This window comes from Schistocerca gregaria, chromosome 4 (assembly GCF_023897955.1).
Source record: "Schistocerca gregaria isolate iqSchGreg1 chromosome 4, iqSchGreg1.2, whole genome shotgun sequence".
Taxonomy (NCBI): Eukaryota; Metazoa; Arthropoda; class Insecta; order Orthoptera; family Acrididae; genus Schistocerca; species Schistocerca gregaria.
The window spans coordinates 573,653,821-573,673,654 of record NC_064923.1 but is presented as its reverse complement, the minus strand read 5'-3'; the positions used below and the strand labels follow the sequence as shown (position 1 = coordinate 573,673,654).

At 44.4% G+C, this 19,834-nt stretch overlaps 1 protein-coding gene across 1 annotated transcript in view; it reads right to left on the bottom strand.

The window, feature by feature from the left end:
• The window catches only part of LOC126267165 (protein 60A-like), a 156,422-nt gene that overhangs the window by 56,004 nt on the left and 80,584 nt on the right, over window positions 1-19,834 (bottom strand). Inside the window, exon 2 of the mRNA XM_049972123.1 lies at window positions 6,364-6,535. Coding sequence (XP_049828080.1) covers window positions 6,364-6,535 — 172 coding nt within the window. The remainder of the gene's footprint in view (window positions 1-6,363; window positions 6,536-19,834) is intronic.

Here is a 19,834-nt window from a genome sequence, read left to right as displayed (position 1 = left end):
ACGGTAGGGAAGTAGTTTAAAGGCGGTTCGATGAACCCTCTGCTAGGCACTTAAATGTTAATTGCAGAGTAACAGTGTAGATGCAGATACATGTTTTCTTCGGGCTAGGAAGGTATGTATTTTTGTTCTGGAATTTAGTTAGCAGAACAATCATTGTTCGAACACAGTTCACGGACTCGTCAGAGTTATTTCGTTTCTTCTAATGTTTTCATAATTCCTAACGAAATGTCGACATGTTTCGAACGAATGTCAGGACATTATCTATGAATAACACATACATGTAGGTCTTCACGAGAAGTATGTGATTTCGACTGCAGACCACATTCTTTATATTTCATCTTTACAAGGTTGAAAAAGATTCCACGTTACTATGAAACTCTGCAGAAAGAAAGGTGCTATAATGAGGCATATATGAAGAAAACACAAAGAAAATTAATTCATTTCCATCCCCATTGTTAACCCCAACCCATAAGGCAACTGGTAATTATCATGGATATTAAGTGACCTCCAGACCAGACCAAATAGTAACTGTGAATAGTTGTGTCAAAGTAACTATCAACGGAAACTGAAGTTCGCTTTATAAATTACGATTACGTTGGGCCGCGTTGCCTGTTTACCAACGTGTCGTCAACCAATGATATGTGCATTCTAAATTGCGCATGCGCAGTCTACTACAGCTCGTTTAGCAGTGTACATTTTTACAGCCGAATGGCGAGCTACTAATTTGGCAATTTTCAACATTTGTTTTTAAAATACAGGTGCTTGTAGTGCACCTTAGGAGCTAAAATTTTAACATAAATTTTCTTTCGATGAATTCTTCCTCTATAAAAAATTTCATGGCAGGTTTCGACACATCAGATTGGATTTCCCTGGTAAGAATAGGTCTGTCTTACAGTAAATCAGATGCCAATCCTCTTCAGTCATGTTGTGCACAGCATGAATGATTTTTGGGACAAAAACCGATTTTCATCAACCTCCATGAAATTCATCCTGACAGAAGCGCCGTGAGCGGTGGCTGATCGGTTCTAGGCGCTTCAGTCCGGAACCGCGAGACTGCTATGGTTGCAGGTTCGAATCCTGCCTCGGGCATGGATGTGTGTGATGTCCTTAGGTTAGTTAGGTTTAAGTAGTTCTAAGTTCTAGGGGACTGATGACCTTAGATGTTAAGTCCCTTAGTGCTCAGAGCCACTTGAACCATTTTTCTGACAGAAAATTCTGCGAACCAATTACAAACAGTCTTTTCCGAATGTGTTTGGTTACCGAAATTGTAGGAACCGATTCGAGGCATTGTTGCAGTGTTAAGCATTTACCAATGCCATAAAGAATATCCAACGATAGCCAATACGAGAAATGTCCACTTTTTCAGAGCACTGTTCCTTTAAACGCTTGTTGTACAATGACGCGACAAAAGTCGCGGGATACCTCTAAATATCGTGTTAGACCTCCTATTGCCTAGCGTAGTATAGCAAGTCGACGTGGCATGCACTCAACAAGGCGTTGGTCCCCTGAGGAAATATTGAGCCAAAGCCTCTGTAGCCGTAGTAATTGCGAGAGAGTTGTGAGTGAAGGATTTTGTGCACGAACTAATCTCTCAATTACGTATCATAAATGTTAGATGGGATTCACGTCGGGTGATCTGGGTCGACAGGTCATTCGCTCGAAATGTTCAAAACGTTCTTCAAACCAATCGCGAACAATTGCGGCTTGTGACATCGTTGTTTGGAAACATGAAGTCCATGTGTGGCTGCAGACGGTCTCCAAGTTGGTTAAGTTGGACCAGAGGACCCAGACCATTCCACGTAAACATAGCCCACGCCTTTAGGGAGTGACCACCATCTTGGACAGTGCCTTGTTGACAACTTGGGTTCATGGCTTCATCGGATCTGCGCATTAATAGAACCCTCCCATCAGCTCTTACCAAATGACGTCAGGAGTCATGTGACAAACCACGGTTTTCCTTTCGTCCAACCGATAGGGTCACGAGCCACAGAACGGCGCTGCAGGTGATGTCCACAATGGCGCTCGCGTCCGTTGTCCACTTTTTTTCTTGTTTCAGCTTAGTTTTAGGGCGCAAAAACAACTGAGATCATACGCGCCCACGTCGTAACCTTAGATAATCAAGAAGTGAAAGAACTTAAAAACGACGATGCGTAAAGCCCAATCGACGGAAAGAAAGCGAGCTAAGAACAAAGACTTCTCAGAGGAGAGTGGTCAAAAAAATACACTGTAGAGACAGCAGAGGTCCCGAACCAAAGATTAAATTCCTTTGACATATTGCTAGGACGGATAAAAATAAAAACGAGGTCGACAGCCTGCGCGTCGTTGGCTAAAACAGCCGTTAACTCAAGACGGCAAACATACATTAGAACGTAAGTTGTTAAAAAAAAGAGCATTCGGTCAGGAAATGGCGAACCGTCAAAAGATGAAGACAATGAGCACTAAGTGGTGGGGGATCACCACTTAACAAATGGCGACGACTAAAACGACAATGCCCAATGCTCAACCTAGCTAAAATGATCTCGCGGCTAGTGGGTCGGGATGAGATCGCCCAAGCCAGGGAAGAGTTTTAATTCCCCAGAGTTTACTCCCGTGAACAGAAGACCAGTGGCAGCGATAAAGGAACAGCACCTGCCGAAAGGTGGTAACATTGAGATCATCCGAAGGGATGGAACAGCTAATAGACCGAATTAGGAGGGCTGCAGCCTTGGTAGCAGCGTCAGCAGCCTCATTTCCCGTCAGACCAACGTGGCTAGGAACCCACGTGAACATCAAAGTAACCTCCCTCAACAGCGAGCAAGTGGAAGCTTTCTAGGACAAGTTGCGCTACGGGATTGACTGTACAGCACACAGAGGCTCTAAAGGGCAATGAGAGAATCGGAGCAGATGACACAATTAAAAAGCCTGGGCCACCGGATGTACTGTTCCGCCTGAAAGAGGGCGACTAGCCCTGCTGTAAATGTTGAGCAGTGTTCTGGAAGTCGATACCGAAACGGTCGTCTGCTTCCATAGCCATTAACGTCAAATTGGGCCGCACTATCCTAACGTATACGTGCACCGAACGTCACACACACACACACACACACACACACACACTGATTTCTTCCGTTATTTCACTCAGTATTTCTTGTCTGTCAGCAAACACAACTCTGTACAAACGCCGCTGCTCTCGGTCGTTAACTGAAGATTATCAGCCAATGCGTTGTCCTTGGTATTCTCGGCAGAGTCTTGGCACTGTGGAACTCGGAATATAGAATCCCTGATGGTGTCCGAAATGGAATGTCGCAAGCGTGTAACTCTAATTACCATTCCGCGTTCAAAGTCTGTGAATTCCCGTCGTGCGGCCATAATCACGTCGGAAACTGTTTCAAATGGTCACCTGAGTACAAATGACAGCTCCACCATTATTCAATTCTCTCGTCTTTCATTAACCTTTCCACTCCTTCTAATACCAAACAAGGTTTCAAAAGTGCTAAACTAATCAATATAATTCTTAACGCCACCGTTATTTTGTTATTATTATCGTTGTTGCCATTATTATGTTTTTATTTGCGAATTGACCACTTAGGATCACTCTACAATTTTATTTCTCCTTTGTCTGAAGTTTCCTCTTTCTACAGTATTCCTTCATATGGAGGCTGTGCTGTTGCTTCTGTTCATCCGTCGAGGCTCTTCCAGTCTTCTTAGCTCTTTCCACTTGAAATCCTTCCAAATTTTGAATCACGGTCCGAAATGTACACCTATTTAATATCTGAACTTCCTGAATGTTGAACCTTTCCAGATCTTTACGAGCTTGCTTAATCCATGTCGTTGTTGTCTTCTTCTTCTACAGGTAGCCGAGTATCCTTTTGGTTGGCCTGGTTTTGTCCATTCTGTAGAAGTGTCCTAGAAATGATAACCTCTCTTCTTCATGCTCTCCGAGATTTTCTCCACCTTTTTGTAGATTCTATTATTGCTCAGAAGTTTTCAGCCAGTTTCAAACTGGGCTGGAACCATGATTTTCTGTAATATTCTTCTTTCTACTATCTCCAGCTTTTCCAACTTGTAATTCACTGAGAGGCATTTGCTGGCATACAGGCACTCTGTTTTTACCACAGCATTGGAGTGCTTCATTTTGGCATTCCAAGAGACGCCCTTTTTGTTGTAAATGTTTTTAGTTAATCCGTAAGGTCTCTCCATTTTTGAGACCCAGCCCCCACAGCAGTTTTGTCCAGTCCGTTCTCTTGTATGCCTTCACCGAGGTATTTGAAATTTTTTACCCTCTCAATCCGTCCAATCTCTATTTTACACGAATTGTCGTCCATGTTTGTCACTTGTCAGGAATCTGGCCTTCTCTTTCGAGATCCTAACTCCTGCCTTGCCAGGATTGATCTGTATGAGGGCTTCTTCTAAGTTCTCTGAAAGTATTGCAAAATCATCATCGAAAGCCAAGCAGTTGACTTTGATTCCTCCCGATTTTCTTCCTAGACAGATTGGGCTAATCCCTTGACTTTCAAGTTCGGAATTCCAAATTCTCAGAATCTTCCCCACAACACAGTTAAATAGTATTGGTGATAATCCATCGCCCTGTCGCACACCTGTCTTGATTTCAAATGGTTGGGAAAATTCTCCCATACACTTCACTTTGGAAGTCGTGACTGTTAAAGTTTTTCTGATAATCTTCGCTAGCTTGTTTCTCACCACAAATTCTCTGACGATCCTATCTAGTGGCTCTCTATCAACCGAGTCAAAGGCTTTTTTGAACTCAGTGAAAGAAACCACTATATTTTTGCCATTCAGAATTCTGTGTCGGATTATTGATTTCAAATTTAAAAAATTGTTCGGACAGGAGCGGCCTTACCGGAACCGACCCTAGTATGCCCCAAGTTGTTTATTATTATTATTATTATGCAATTTTTTTGTATGTGTTGTTCCTGGTCACATGTAAGAAAGTCCCTTAGGTCCTAATCTGGCAAAAGTGAATAAGCAATAAATACACTGCTGGCCATTAAAATTGCTACCCCAAGAAGAAATGCAGATGATAAACGGGTATTCATTGGACAAATATATTATACTAGAACTAACATGTGATTACATTTCCATGCAATTTGGGTGCATAGATCCTGAGAAATCAGTACCCAGAACAACTACCTCTGGCCGTAATAACGGGCTTGATACGCCTGAGTCAAACAGAGCTTGGATGGCGTGTACAGGTACAGCAGCCCATGCTGCTCCAACACGATACCACAGTTCATCAAGAGTAGTGACTGGCGTATTGTGACGAGCCAGTTGCTCGGCCACCATTGACCAGACGTTTGCAATTGGTGAGAGATCTGGAGAATGTGATGGCCGGGGCAGCAGTCGAACATTTTCTGTATCCAGAAAGGCCCGTGCAGGACGTGCAACATGCGGTCTTGCATTATCCTACTGAAATGTAGGGTTTCGCAGGGATCGAATGAAAGGTAGAGCCATGGGTCGTAACACATCTGAAATGTAACGTCCACTGTTCATAGTGCCGCCAATGCGAAAAAGAGGTGACCGAGACGTGTAACCAATGGCAACCCATACCACCACGCCGGATGCTACGCCAGTATGGCGATGACGAATACACGCTTCCAATGTGCGTTCACCGCGATGTCGCCAAACATGGAGGCGACCATCATGACTCCGAGCTGATAGTCCATGCTGCTGCAATCGTCGTCGAACTGTTGGTGCAGATGGTTGTTGTCTTGCAAACGTCCTCATCTGTTGACTCAGGGGTCGAGACGTGGCAGCACGATCCGTTACAGCCATACGGATAAGATGCCTGTCATCTCCACTGCTAGTGATACGTGGCCGTTGGGATACACGTGCTGAACCCACCGATTCCATATTCTGCTAACAGTCATTGGATCTCGACCAACGCGAGCAGCTATGTCGCGATACGATACTGCATTCGCGATAGGTTCCAATGCGACGTTTATCAAAGTCGTAAACGTGATGGTACGCATTTTTCCTCCTTACTCGAGGCATCACAACAACGTTTCACCAGGCTACGCCGGTCAACCGCTGTTTGTGTATGAGAAATCGGCTGGAAACTTTCCTCATGTCAGCACGTTGTAGGTGTCGCCACCGGCGCCAACCTTGTGTAAATGCTCTGAAAAGCTAATCGTTTGCATATCACAGCACCTTCTTCCTGTCGGTTAAATTTCGCGTCTGTAGCACGTCATCTTCGTGGTGTAGCAATTTTAATGGCCAGTAGTGTAAATAAAAATGTTTGTGTTGTCATTGCTTTAACAGTAACAAACGGCAATGTTTAAAATAATAGTGACGCCACACCTGAGTAGGAGGTGGGCAAGACAGTGACGCGGCAGTAGGCAGCAGGCGGCGCTCGGCCGGGCTACTCACATCTTGTCGTCGCCGACCAGCTGGTAGGCGGTGAGGCTGAAGGAGGCGGCGGGCGCGGCGCGCGCCTGCTGGAACACCCGCAGCTCCGCCCCCAGGATGCGCTCCTGCAGCGGCACCTCCGACACGTCGAACGACAGCAGCCGGCCGCGCTCGTGCCGCATCCCGTGGTGTCCTGCACACACAGCCGGCACTCCGTCACACCGTGCGGCGGTTTCAGCGTCAACCACTACAGCTGATGTGCGCCCGACCAAAAGGGGCAATAAACACTGCAGGCGTACCACAGGGACCGATATTGGGTCCGATCTTGTACGTTATACATGGTGGTCCATTGATCGTGACCGGACCAAATATCTCACGAAATAAGTGTCAAACGAAAAAACTGCAACGAACGAAACTTGGCTAGCTTGAAGCGGGAAACCAGTTGGCGCTATGGTTGGCCCGCTAGATGGCGCTGCCATAGGTCAAACGGATATCAACTGCGTTTTTTTAAATAGGAACTCCCATTTTTTATTACATATTCGTGTAGTACGCAAAGAAATAAAAATGTTTTAGTTGGACTAGTTTTTTCGCTTTGTGATAGATGGCGCTATAACAGTCACAAACATATGACTCAAAATTTTAGACGAACAGTTGGTAACAGGTAGGTTTTTAAATTAAAATACAGAGAGTAGGTACGTTTGAACATTTTATTTCGGTTATTCCAATGTGATACATGTTCCTTTGTGAACTTACCATTTCTGAGAATTTCCTGTAAATACCACATTAATGCAAGAAATGCTCAAAATGATGTCCATCAACCTCAATGCATTTGGAAATACGTGTAACGACATTCCTCTCAACAGCGAGTGGTTCGCCTTCCGTAATGTTCGCACATGCATTGGCAATGTTGGTGGATCACGATAGCAAATATCCTGCAACTTTCCCCACAGAAAGAAATCCGGGGACGCCAGATCTGGTGAACGTGCGGCCCATGGAATGGTGCTTCGACGACCAATCCACCTGTCATGAAATATGGTATTCAATACCGCTTCAACCGTACGCGAGCTATGTGCCGGACATCCATCATGTTGGAAGTACATCACCATTCTGTCTTGCAGTCAAACATCTTGTAGTAACATCGGTAGAACATTACGTAGAAAACCAGCATACATTGCACCACTTACATTGCCATCGACAAAATGGGGGTCAATTATCCTTCCTCCCATAATGCCGCACCATACATTAACCCGCCAAGGTCGCTGATGTTCCACTTGTCGCAATCATCGTGGATTGCACGTAAATAAAATAAAACTTAATCTATCCCCTTTCGATCCTTTTATCGAAAATCGAGGAACTGAATACCACAAAAAATTCGCCAATATTGTCCTACTCATCCCATTATTTTTTTTAATCTCTGCTCAAAAATCACGTTGTAATCGAGAGTTTTGTTTCAAAATCCAAAATTTTACCACATTTCAGTTTTACATCCGGTTATAAGTAAAACAATAAAAATACTTGTTACAACCGAGACGGAACAAATACCGTAAAATACTGATTACTCAACTAAAATACCGGTATCGGTTTTAACCGGCCAGTATTTCCCATCCCTACTCCTGCATCGTCGTCGGACGAAGTCAGTACCAGGAGTCTGCTGGGCGAAGTCTCCGCCTGGAGCATCCTGACTCAAACGTGTTCCAGCTGCATGTGGAACCCGAAGTATCGTCACAGCGAACAGAGCCTGAAGTCACTCTACTCAGGGCAGAATCGGAAGAGAAATCGAAAGCGCAGAGAACATCAATTCTGTGGACGTTTCCCGCCTCTCAAACAGCCCATGAATAGATTAAGCAGAAGCCGCGTGTACTCCCACAACCATATGAAGATACAGCCCTACCAATCAAGTGTACTCATACCCCTCCTCCAGAAACTTGGGTCTAAAAATTTTATGTCACTATACTTTGCCAATCCTGGGCGCATTTTGCGATGTTTTCTAGCATCGGAACATAAAAAGACAAAAAAATGAAAATGTTGGGCTAAATGCCGAACGGGCGGCCAAAGCGTGTGACCGTCTTTCCCAGGGACTGTCTGAGTCTTTTAGAAATTTTTCAAGATCCGTATCTACCCTAGAAGGCCTTCTTTTTCTTAAAGACGGCTTAAAAAACTGTCCGTGTTATTTACCGCATCCTCTTTTTACGATGGAAACGTTTCGCTGATTGTCCTTAGCAGTAAAACGTTACACAGTGCGACTGGCTGACATAGTCTCTCCAGGAAATTGATACAGCACAGTGATCGGCACCTCCAACACCCAGCCTCCCCTACCTGACAATGAGTCACGCACCGGGAGGGGGGGGGGGGGGGAGGGAGGGGGGGCTGACTCTGACTGCGCGCTGCGCTTCAACCAGCGGGCTTTGGGACGGTTCTTCTGTTGACATTCCTTTTTTGCTTTGTAGCTGGCACATCACGCAGTAATCGTCGTAGCCTGTACCCAGCACTGGCAGCGGAATATCTACAAGTGTCGAGATGGAAGAAAAGAAACAAATCACCTACACAATTACTTTTGTTATATTGCAATTGAAAATAAACGTACGTTTCCGCAGTCTCCTGGATTAAATTTTAAATATAATTGATCTGCACATCAGGCTGACTCAATCTGCATATGAAATGTCGCTAGTTCGCTTAATAAGTATTGCGGAATAAAAAATGATGAGGCCTAATGGTTTGGCGCTTTTCATCTCTATGGGATGGTTCTTAGAATACCTCACACGTAAGTTTGTTCAACATATCTGTTTTACAATACCTCGAATAAGGCTGCGATCATTTGCATTGTATAAGGTCGATGTCTGATGTTAGTGTGCAATATTTAGAAATTCCATTATTTATGAAAAATTTAATCTTGGTAGTAGACAGGTTTTGTTTCCCAGATCCCAATAAATAAATATATAGACAACTAATTTAAATTGTGTTCTTCAGATCATCTAAATACATCAACTATTGTGCCACTCCATGTAATGCACTGTCAGCTAGTCACAAACATATTACCGAGCGAGGTGGCACAATGGTTAGCACACTGGACTCTTATTCGGGAGGACGACGGTTCAATCCCGCGTCCGGCCATCCTGATTTAGGTTTTCCGTGATTTCCCTAAATCGTTTCAGGCAAATGCCGGGATGGTTCCTCTGAAAGGGCACGGCCGACTACCTTCCCCAATCCGATGAGACCGATGACTTCGCTGTTTGGTCTCTTCCCCCAAACAACCCCCCCCCCCCCCCTCCCCAACAAACATATTTAAAGGGAGCAAGTTGTTGAAGAAGACGCGCCAGTGTGCTGGCAGCTGTCAATATACAACCAGCAACAATACCCTGTGAACCAAATGTATTCTACCAGAAACGAGTGTTTACCGCAAGTATGATTTCATATGACTTGCGACTGGTGCATCTTCTTCAAAAGTTGTTCCGAAATATGTTCATGAGTAGACAACAGTGCACTACATGAAGTGGCATAATAGTTGAAGTATGTAGATGAAAAACCGGCCGATGTGGCCGAGCGGTTCTAGGCGCTTCAGTCTGGAACCACGCGACCGCTACGATCGCAGGTTCGAATCCTGCCTCGGGCATGGATGTGTGTGATGACCCCAGGTTAGTTATGTTTAAGTAGTTCTAAGTTCTAGGGGACTGATGACCTCAGATGTTAAGTCTCCTAGTGCTCAGAGCCATGTGAGCCATTTGAAAAAATTGTCGACATTAGTTGTCTGTACATGTATGTATAGCTATCTGGGCTAATACAACTTATCTAGAAACAAGACTGCATTTTTCAAATTCAGAAAACGCTCTCCTGCTGACAATGTCAGACAACCATCGACCATTTGTGTTTCAAACTGAGATAAAAATTATTACCTGAGACACAAAACTACTTTCCCTCATGTCGCAATGGCTCTACACTCCATATACAGTCTTCTTTTGCAACAGTGTCAAAGTTTTTGATTTTACGAACTTCCTCTCGGTTAAGTCGGAAGTAGTTTTAAAATGGAGGTCAGACGTTTTGCATGTGAACCCACACTATCCGTGAGACCTGTGTGTGGGTTTTTTTTTTTTTTTTTTTTTTTTTTTTTTTTTTCTGGCACATGCCTTGCCAAACGCTCTTCTTAGAATCTGAAAGGCCGTACGTAGGGGGGCCTGCGCCGTGTTCACCTCTGTGAGCCAATACACTATATACTCTTTACAGCACCGTCAGTCAGAAAAGAATCACATGGTACTGTAGTTCGTCTCATGAGTCATACTGATACGAGAGCAGCAGATGGGAAACAACGCGATGCAGCAAGTGGAGCCGATGAAAGCGCAGCTCGCGGACCATAAATATTTAGAGCGCGCTGCTTGGTGGGGCAGCAACAGGGGCCCTGAGATGGCCGCCGATGCAGGCCAAAGCTACAGTAAGGACTCCCACGCCTCACGTCGTTCGTAAACAGCTGCAACACAGAGCGCAGATTGGGAAATCTGGTAGAATTGTTGGGGTTGGGTTGTTTTGAGGGAAGAGACAAAACTACGAGGTCATCGGTCTCATCGGATTAGGGAAGGAATTCGGCCGTGCCCTTTCAAAGGAACCATTTGCCTGGAGCGATTTAGAGAAATCGCGGAAAACCTAAATCAGGATGGCCGGACGCGGGATTGAACCGTTGTCCTTCCGAATGTGGGTAGAATGGCTCTGAGCAGTATGGGGCTTAACATCTGAGATCATCAGTCCCCTAGAACTTAAACCGAACTAACCTTAGGACATCACACACATCCATGCCCAAGGCAGGGTTCGAACCTGCGACCGTAGCGGACGCGCGGCTACGGACTGAAGCGCCTAGAACAGCTCGGCCACCGCGGCCGGCAGGGTGGAGATGTGTTGTGTTTTCTGATGAAAGCTCGTTCTGCCACGTTGCCAGTAATGGCGTGTGTCGGTTAGGAGGAGACCAGTTGAGCGCCTGCAACCAGTGTCTCTGCGTGCTAGGAACACTGGACCTACACCTGGAGTTATGGTTTGGGCCGCGATTTCGTATGACAGCAGGAGCACTCTCGTGGTTACCCCACGCACCCTGACTGCACATTTGTGCATCAATCGGGTGATTCGACATGTGCTGCCGTTCATGAATATCGTTCCAGGGCGAGTTTTCCAACAGGTTAACGGTCGCCCACAACCGCTCTTGTAACCCATACTCTGCAGAGTGCCGACACGTTAACTTTGGCTGCTCGATCACCAAATCTGTCCCCAGTCGAGCACATTTGGGACATCATCGGGCGACAACTCCAGTGTCATTCAGAAACAGCATTAAACCGTCACTGTATTGACTGATAAACTGCAACAGGCATGGAACTCCATTCCACAAACTGATATCCGGCACATGTACACACAATGCATGCACATTTGCACACTTCCATCCAACATTCTTCCTTTGTTCGTCACTTAGACAGCCGGCCGGTGTGGCCGTGCCGTTCTAGGCGCTTCAGTCTTGAATCACGTGACCGCTACGGTCGCAGGTTCGAATACTGCCTCGGGCATGGATGTGTGTGATGTCCTTAGGTTAGTTAGGTTTAAGTAGTTCCAAGTTCTAGGGGACTGATGACCTCAGATGTTAAGTCCCATAGTGCTCAGAGCCATTCACTTAGACATTTTACCTAGACAAATTATTACCAAACTTTAACTATTTTTGGTGTTACGATTTTTTTCCGTCAGTCTATTGTGTGTATACGAGTATGTGTGTAAATATGTTCGTATGTTTCACATCTCCTAAACCACTGGATCGATTTCAACGAAACCTGGCACACATATCACTCTTCATCTGGAAAGAATCACGGAGGTGGTAAGAAACTCCCCCCTATCAGAAGGGTGGGGTGGGGTGGGGGTGTAAAAGCGGTGTAGCCCCACGACGCGCGAAAACTCGTACTTACGTCATCCAGTATTTGAGAGCGAAAGCACTTAGGGACTTGTAACAAACGTCACACATGCTTTCAAACCTTTAAGAAACTTTTTCTTGTTGACGATCCCAGTAAAATGATGAAAGGAAACAGTTCTTCACTTACGACAATCTCGCTGTTTATGCCGTAAAATTGCCGGATAAAGCAAGACTTTTAATTTACAACTTCTTTACTACTGACTGTATTCGTGATAGACTTTGCAGATAGTATTCGCATATACCACTGAATGTACGAGAAAAATTACAGTACTTAGTTCAGGAGATACCTCATAAACACTGATATTTGTGAAAAACTAACGAATCATGGAAGACGTTTTAATTTATTTGCAACATTTTTCGCAGACTATCCACATGTGCTGCTGAATGTACCTAGAAAAATATATCATATTACGTCACTTAGTTTAGGATATCTATCATAAACTTACATGCGTGGAAAACTGCGCCATCATGCATGAGGTTTAAATTTATTACTTCTTTACTGGTAACTCTATTCACAACATATTTCGCAGACACTAGCCACATACAATACTGGATGTACCTGCACAATTATGTCAGTGTATAGTACACAGTTAAGGAGATACGTCGTTATATACATAGAGGTGCGTGGAAATGAAACTGTAGAATGAAATTCTCTAGGCATATAGGTGAAATGAGTGTACAAATACATGTGAAGTATATGAGAAATAAATTAGATTTGTGCGTATGCGAGCAACGCCATAGGTAAAACGCTCATCCTTAAACCCTGGGAAAGTTTTGAATCAAAATTGGTACACAAACTAGTTACAATCTGGAAAGAAATACTGTAAGTGCAAAACCCGCCAGTCTTCTATTGGAGTGAGCGTGATAATGTGGAGAGGTGAGGGGCAGCAGGAGATGGTCAGACAGCGACGAGGAAAGGGGAGACAGGCACAGATAGGAGGAGGAGAAGGAGATGGACAGAGACAGTGGAGGGGGAAATGGACGGAGAGAGGGAAGAGGGGGAGACGGACAGAGAAAAGAAAAATGGTTCAAATGGCTCTGAGCACTATGGGACTCAACATCTGTGGTCATAAGTACCCTAGAACTTAGAACTACTTAAACCTAACTAACCTAAGGACATCACACACATCCATGCCCGAGGCAGGATTCGAACCTGCGACCGTAGCGGTCGCGCAGTTCCGGACTGAGCGCCTAGAACCGCTAGACCACCGCGGCCGGCGAGAAAGGAAAGAGCAGTTGAGAGACAGGGAGAGGAAGCGATAGGCAGAGAGACAGAGAAAGAGGAGAGGAACAGGCAGAGGGAGAGGAGGATGTGGACAGAGAAGAGGAGGAGGATGAGATGGGAAGAGAGAGGGGAGAGTAAGAGATGGACACAGCATCTGCTGTGTAACAGTTATGCTTATCAATCTATTTATACAACTTCAGCAGCTGTCAATGATAATGTGCATAACTTGTCTGAAAAAGAAAGAATAGTTCTTGTGGAATTTTGTTATTTCATGCATAATTAAGTACAGTTTATGACAAGAAATAATGTTTAAGCTTTCGCCACTCACCGTTTCGCATTTTTGTATAAGTGGGAGTTTTCGTTCTTTTTTATTTCTTTGGACAAATGTACAAGATCCCTAATTCTTGTATTAGTTAACGAATTAGCTTCTGCGCTGAAAATATGGCATTCTTACGTTGCACTCACATAAGGACTTACGCTATGATACACTTGTTTGTTAAATGTTCGCTTGTAGTCACGCTTACTAGATTTTGTCACTTTCTCAGACAACGAATCTGGCCTGGAATGCCCTAGTTTCTTTGCTGCTAACTTTTCTTGGTAATTTCCTTTTCTGTTAGCGCTTAATGCAGGTTCAACAGAGTTTATGCTGACGCTCCAGAGGAAAGGCGATGCCCGCACAGTAGACAACCAACTACTGTACAAAAACATACTGGCGTTTGCGGAAGTGATCATATTCAAGTAGTACTATCTTCCAACAAGGCCACTATACTAGAATACAAATGAGGCGCTGTGAGCCATAAGGGCCAAAAGCAACCCGTCTTTAAACACGCTCCCCCCCCCCCCCCCCCCCTATTTAAGTGATTGTCAGAAAAACCAGCGAGACAGCGTTTCGTGCCGGACAGTGTGGCCGAGCGGTTAGGCGCTTCTGTCTGGAACCGTGCGACCGCTACGGTCGCAGATTGGAATCCTGTCTCGGGGATGGATGTGTGTGATGTCCTTAGGTTAGTTAGGATTAAGTAGTTGTAAGTATAGGGGACTGATGACCTCAGATGTTAAGTCCCATAGCGCTCAGAGCCATTTGAACCATTTTTGAACCACAGCTTTTCGTGAAAGTTCAAATATATGTACAATGTGGGCCTACATTACAGATAAAGCATAAGACCAACAGATGTCAGAAGCACTTATAAATGCTGCAGACTCACATTCGAGGATGATGTGCTTCATGGTTCTCAGCGTCTCGAATGGATTACTCTACGATAAAATCCAAAACCCAAAACTTTATGTGTCGTGTCTCTTACAGAATCCCACAAAATATAACAAACTGTAACATATACTGATGATCTAATTTCAGTACATCGATGGAGTGTGTTACCACCTAGCGGTATTTAAGGCAACCGTAGATGAAAGTCTGCTGCAGTGTACTAGCACCTATTGGCAATGCGTAAACTAGCAGTTGGGTGGTAAGGGCTAGGCAAGGTTGCTACAGGGCTAGCAGTGCACGCCACGCCACGAAATCCGTATGTATTTGGTCCGAAGGCAATTGTTTCACACCAATTGCGCATGTGTACAAGCTCCTTAAACCGTGCTTAAGTGAAGGGGTGCTCACGACCCTTATGGTAAGTTCTCCCGAGTCTAGTGGAACAGTAGGACAGTGCGTTTGATTTAGTGCCGTGTATTTCGAATTACCGTATCTATATTTAACAGCGTTCAAAGAAAAATAGTCCAATAAATCCGCAAGGTGTCAAAAGTTAAGGTGTCCACGCGCTGTTATGCTCTTACAAAGCAGCCGCCACTGATTGGTTTTTATTCAGTGGAACGTTTCGAGCACCGAACGTCCTCCTCAGATGCAGAGCTGGGTGCCGGTGAGCGGCCACGAGATGAAAGCTGTTTGTGGTAGCCAGCCAGCGGCCGGCCACCTGCGCGCCAGTGCACGTGCGCGAAGGATCAGGTAGAGTGGGACCGGCGGGCTGACGGCGGGACCCGTCTGGCAGGTTGCTGGGCTCTCTCATAGGAACACACACACACACACACACACACTGCCCCTCTAACTAAGCTCTCCTGTTGCTCGTCTCTCCACATGGCTCGACGCTTATACACCACTGGCCATTAAAATTGCTACACCACGAAGATGACGTGCTACAGACGCGAAATTTAACCGACAGGAAGGAGATGCTGTGATATGCAAATGACTAGCTTTTCAGAGCATTCACACAAGGCTGGCGCCGGTGGCGACACCTACAACGTGCTGAACATGAGGAAAGTTTCCAACAGATTTCTCATACACAGACAGCAGTTGAACGGCGTAGCCTGGTGAAACGTTGTTGTGATACCTCGTGTAAGAAGGAGAAATGCGTACCATCACGTTTCCGACTTTGATAAAGGTCGTATTGTAGCCTATCGCGATTGCGGTTTATCGTATCGCGACATTGCTGCTCGCGTTGGTCGAGATCCAATGACTGTTAGCAGAATATGGATTCGGTGGGTTCAGGAGGGTAATAGGGAACGCCGTGCTGGATCCCAACGCCCTCGGTACCACTAGCAGTGGAGATGACAGGTATCTTATCCGCATGGCTGTAACGGATCGTGCAGCCACGTCTCGATCCCTGAGTCAACACACAGGGACGTTTGCTAGACAAAAACCATCTGCACGAACAGTTCGACGACGTTTGCAGCAGCATGGACTATCATCGCGGAGACCATGGCTGCGGTTACCCTTGACGTTGCATCACAGACAGGAGCGCCTTGCGATGGCGTACTCGACAACGAACCTGGGTGTACAAATGGCAAAACGTCATTTTTTCCGGATGAATCCAGGTTCTGTTTACAGCATCATGATGGTCGCATCCGTGTTTGACGACATCGCGGTGAACGCACATTGGAAGCGTGTATTTGTCATCGACATACTGGCGTATCACCTGGCGATATGGTATGGGGTGCCATTGGTTACACGTCTCGGTCATCTCTTGTACGCATTGACGGCACTTTGAACAGTGGACGTTACATTTCAGATGTGTTACGACCGTGGCTCTACCCTACATTCGATCCCAGCGAAACCCTACATTTCGGCAGGATAATGCACGACCGCATGTTGCAGGTCCTGTACGGGCCTTTCTGGATACAGAAAATGTTCGACTGCTGCACTGGCCAGCACATTCTCCAGATCTCTCACCAACTGAAAACGTCTGGTCAATGGTCAGTTTTAGTATAATATATCTGTCCAATGAATACCCGTTTATCATATGCATTTCTTCTTGGTGTAGCAATTTTAATGGCCAGCAGTGTAGCTTCTCATGCTTAGTACCAGAGTGCGTGCGAGCGGATCCGTCATTTGCCGGCAGATGTCGGCAATCAAGTTGTTAATTTCAACTGTGAACTTTCTTTTACGTGGAGCTCAGAACACCACTGAGACTCATATTATACTGTAAAAGACTTTTGGCTGAACTCGAAAAAACTAAGCTCACTCACAGCTTTTATCGAAGACATCATAATTGTACTCCAGTAAGATGTGAAAAATTATATCAATGACTCTCAATAAAATGGTGTTTGCCTAGATTGTTTTTGTGTTACGTAAGCTGGAACACGCGAGGCAATACGGACCCTACCGCTTATCTTAGAACATATGTTATGGAAAGGCAAACCTACGTCTTTAGCATTAGTAGACTTATAAAAAAACTTTTCACAATGTTCACTGGAATACTGTCTTTCAAATTCTGAAGGTGGCAGGGGTAAAATACAGGGAGCGAATGTCTGTTTACAATTTGTACAGAAACGACATGGCAGTTATTAAGAGTCGAGGGGCATAAAAGAGAAGCATTGATTAAGAAGGGAGTGAGGCAGAGTTGTACCCTATCCCCGATATTATTCAGTCTGTATACTGAGCAAGCTGTAAAGGAAACAAAAGAAAAAAGTTGGATTCGGAATTAAAATCCATGGAGAAGAAATATAAAACTTTGAGGTTTGCCGACGACATTGTAATTCTGTCAGAGACAACAAAGTACCTGAAAGAGCAGTTGATCGGAATAGACAGTGTCTTTAAAGGAGGATATAAGATACACACCAACAAAAGCAAAGCAAGGCTAATGGAATGTAGTCGAATGAAATCTGGTGATGCTAAGGTAATTAGATTAGGAAATGGGACATTTAAACTAGTAAATGAGTTTTACTATTTGGGAAGCAAAATAACGGATGATGGTCGAAATTTTTGAGGATATAAAACGTAAACTGGTAACGGCAAGAAAAGCGTTTCTGACGAAGAGACATCCTGTATAGATTTAAGTGTCAGGTAGTCCTTTCTGAAACATTTGTATGGAGTGCAGCCATCTATGGAAGTGAAACATGGACGATAAACAGTGTAGACAAGAGGAGAAAAAAATCATTCGAAATTTGGTGCTACAGAAGAATGCTGAAGATTAGATGGGTATATCATGTAACTGATGAGGGGGTACTGAAAAGAACTGGGAACAAGAGGAGTTTGTGGCACAACTTGGCTAGAAGAAGTGATCGGTTGGTAGGACATGTTCTGCGGCATCAAGGGATCATCAATTTAGTATTGGGGGAGAGCGTGGAGGGTAAAAATCATACAGGGAGGCCAAGAGAGGAATACACTGAACAGATTCAGAAGGACGTAGGTTGCAGTTGTTATTCGGAGATGAAGTGGCTTGAACAGGATAGAGCAGGATCGAGAGCTCCATCAAATCAGCTTCTCGACTGAAGACCACAACAACAAGAAGCTGGTTTCTACATTGTAAATATTTAAAAATTTCAAAAATGGTTCAAATGGCTCTGAGCACTATGGGACTCAGTCCCCTAGAACTTGGAGCGACTTAAACCTAACTAACCTAAGGACATCACATACATCCATGCCCGAGGCAGGATTCGAACCTGCTACCGTAGCGGTCGGGCGGTTCCAGACTGTAGCGCCCAGAGCCGCTCTGCCATCCCAGCCGGAATTTAAAAGATCAATTAAAAAAAGTACCAGTCTATTAGAGGCTCAACACAAAGCTAAAATCTTTCCCTTTTTAATTCTTTTCTTTAGTGTACCTTGCCTGGTCTTCCGAACATTTAGCGATCGGTTGGGAATGTATCTTCCGGTACGAAAGAACTTTATCATAATTCCTCCGAAGTCGGAATACTACCATTCAATTACCAACCATCGACCTATCGATCTAAGCTCCGTTTATCATTGATCTTCCTATCACACGGAGCTAGAGAAAGTGATATTTGTCGCCAAGCAATTCGAGAGGTTGTCCGTGGGTAGCTATTTCCATCCCTGAGTACTTTTCATTATTCATTCTTATTTATTAAATCGGACAACAATAACTGGCTTTATCAGTAAAATTATCGGTTTCAGCTGTAAGGCAGTTATCTTCAGATCTGAAGATAACGTTAGCTTATTACACAGTTTCCTTATTATACAGTTATACACTACCAGGTGCATGCATTATTATATTATTTATCGGCGAGGTTCAACTGTAATCGCCAGTCATCATAAAATCTGCAGGTAAATTATATATTACAGTTGGAACCATCAACTGTAAGACTAAGACCTGAGACTGTCATTCAGTTAAATAAGAAAGAAAGAAATTTTATTAATAAGTATAGAATTCTGCAAAGCGACAGTTAAGTTCTGTGTAACTTCAGTAGACAGCTGAATAGCAATTCACAATGCACCCACTTTTTAAATGCTTTCCAGTGTTTTCAGAGTCCACAATGTAAAGAAGACACTGATCAATATAATGTCTAGCCGCCCGGTACGTATACCCATATTTAATCTATTATTAATTATTGGTGATTTTTTCGTCTGTAGCTTACTGCAAATGAAGGCCATTTTTTATTAGAAGCGTTTCACTTTTAATTATAAAACATATTCTGCGGTCCTACTGGATACATGGATGCATAATATGCCCCTACATTTTGGCACTCCCTCATACAACTGGAGTGTAATTCACTTACGGTGTTCTACGGTCGCAGGTTCGAATCCTGCTTCGGACATGGATGTGTGTGATGTCCTTAGTTAGGTTTAAGTAGTCCTAAGTTCTAGGGGACTGATGACCACAGCAGTTGAGTCCCATAGTGCTCAGAGCCATTCGAACCATTTTGAACTTACAGTGTTTTTGCCTTTTGTTTACATATTCTGCAAACTATTGCATTTTTCTTCGTTGCTAGCGGAGGTTGAAGTCGAAAGAAACTTGTTTACATATTCACTCTTGGCAATATTTCGCCTTATTTTAACCAACTTTTTCTTACGTTGTATTGGTGTTATTATACTTCATCTCAAAAATGGTTCAAATGGCTCTGAGCACTATGGGATTCAACTGCTGTGGTCATTAGGCCCCTAG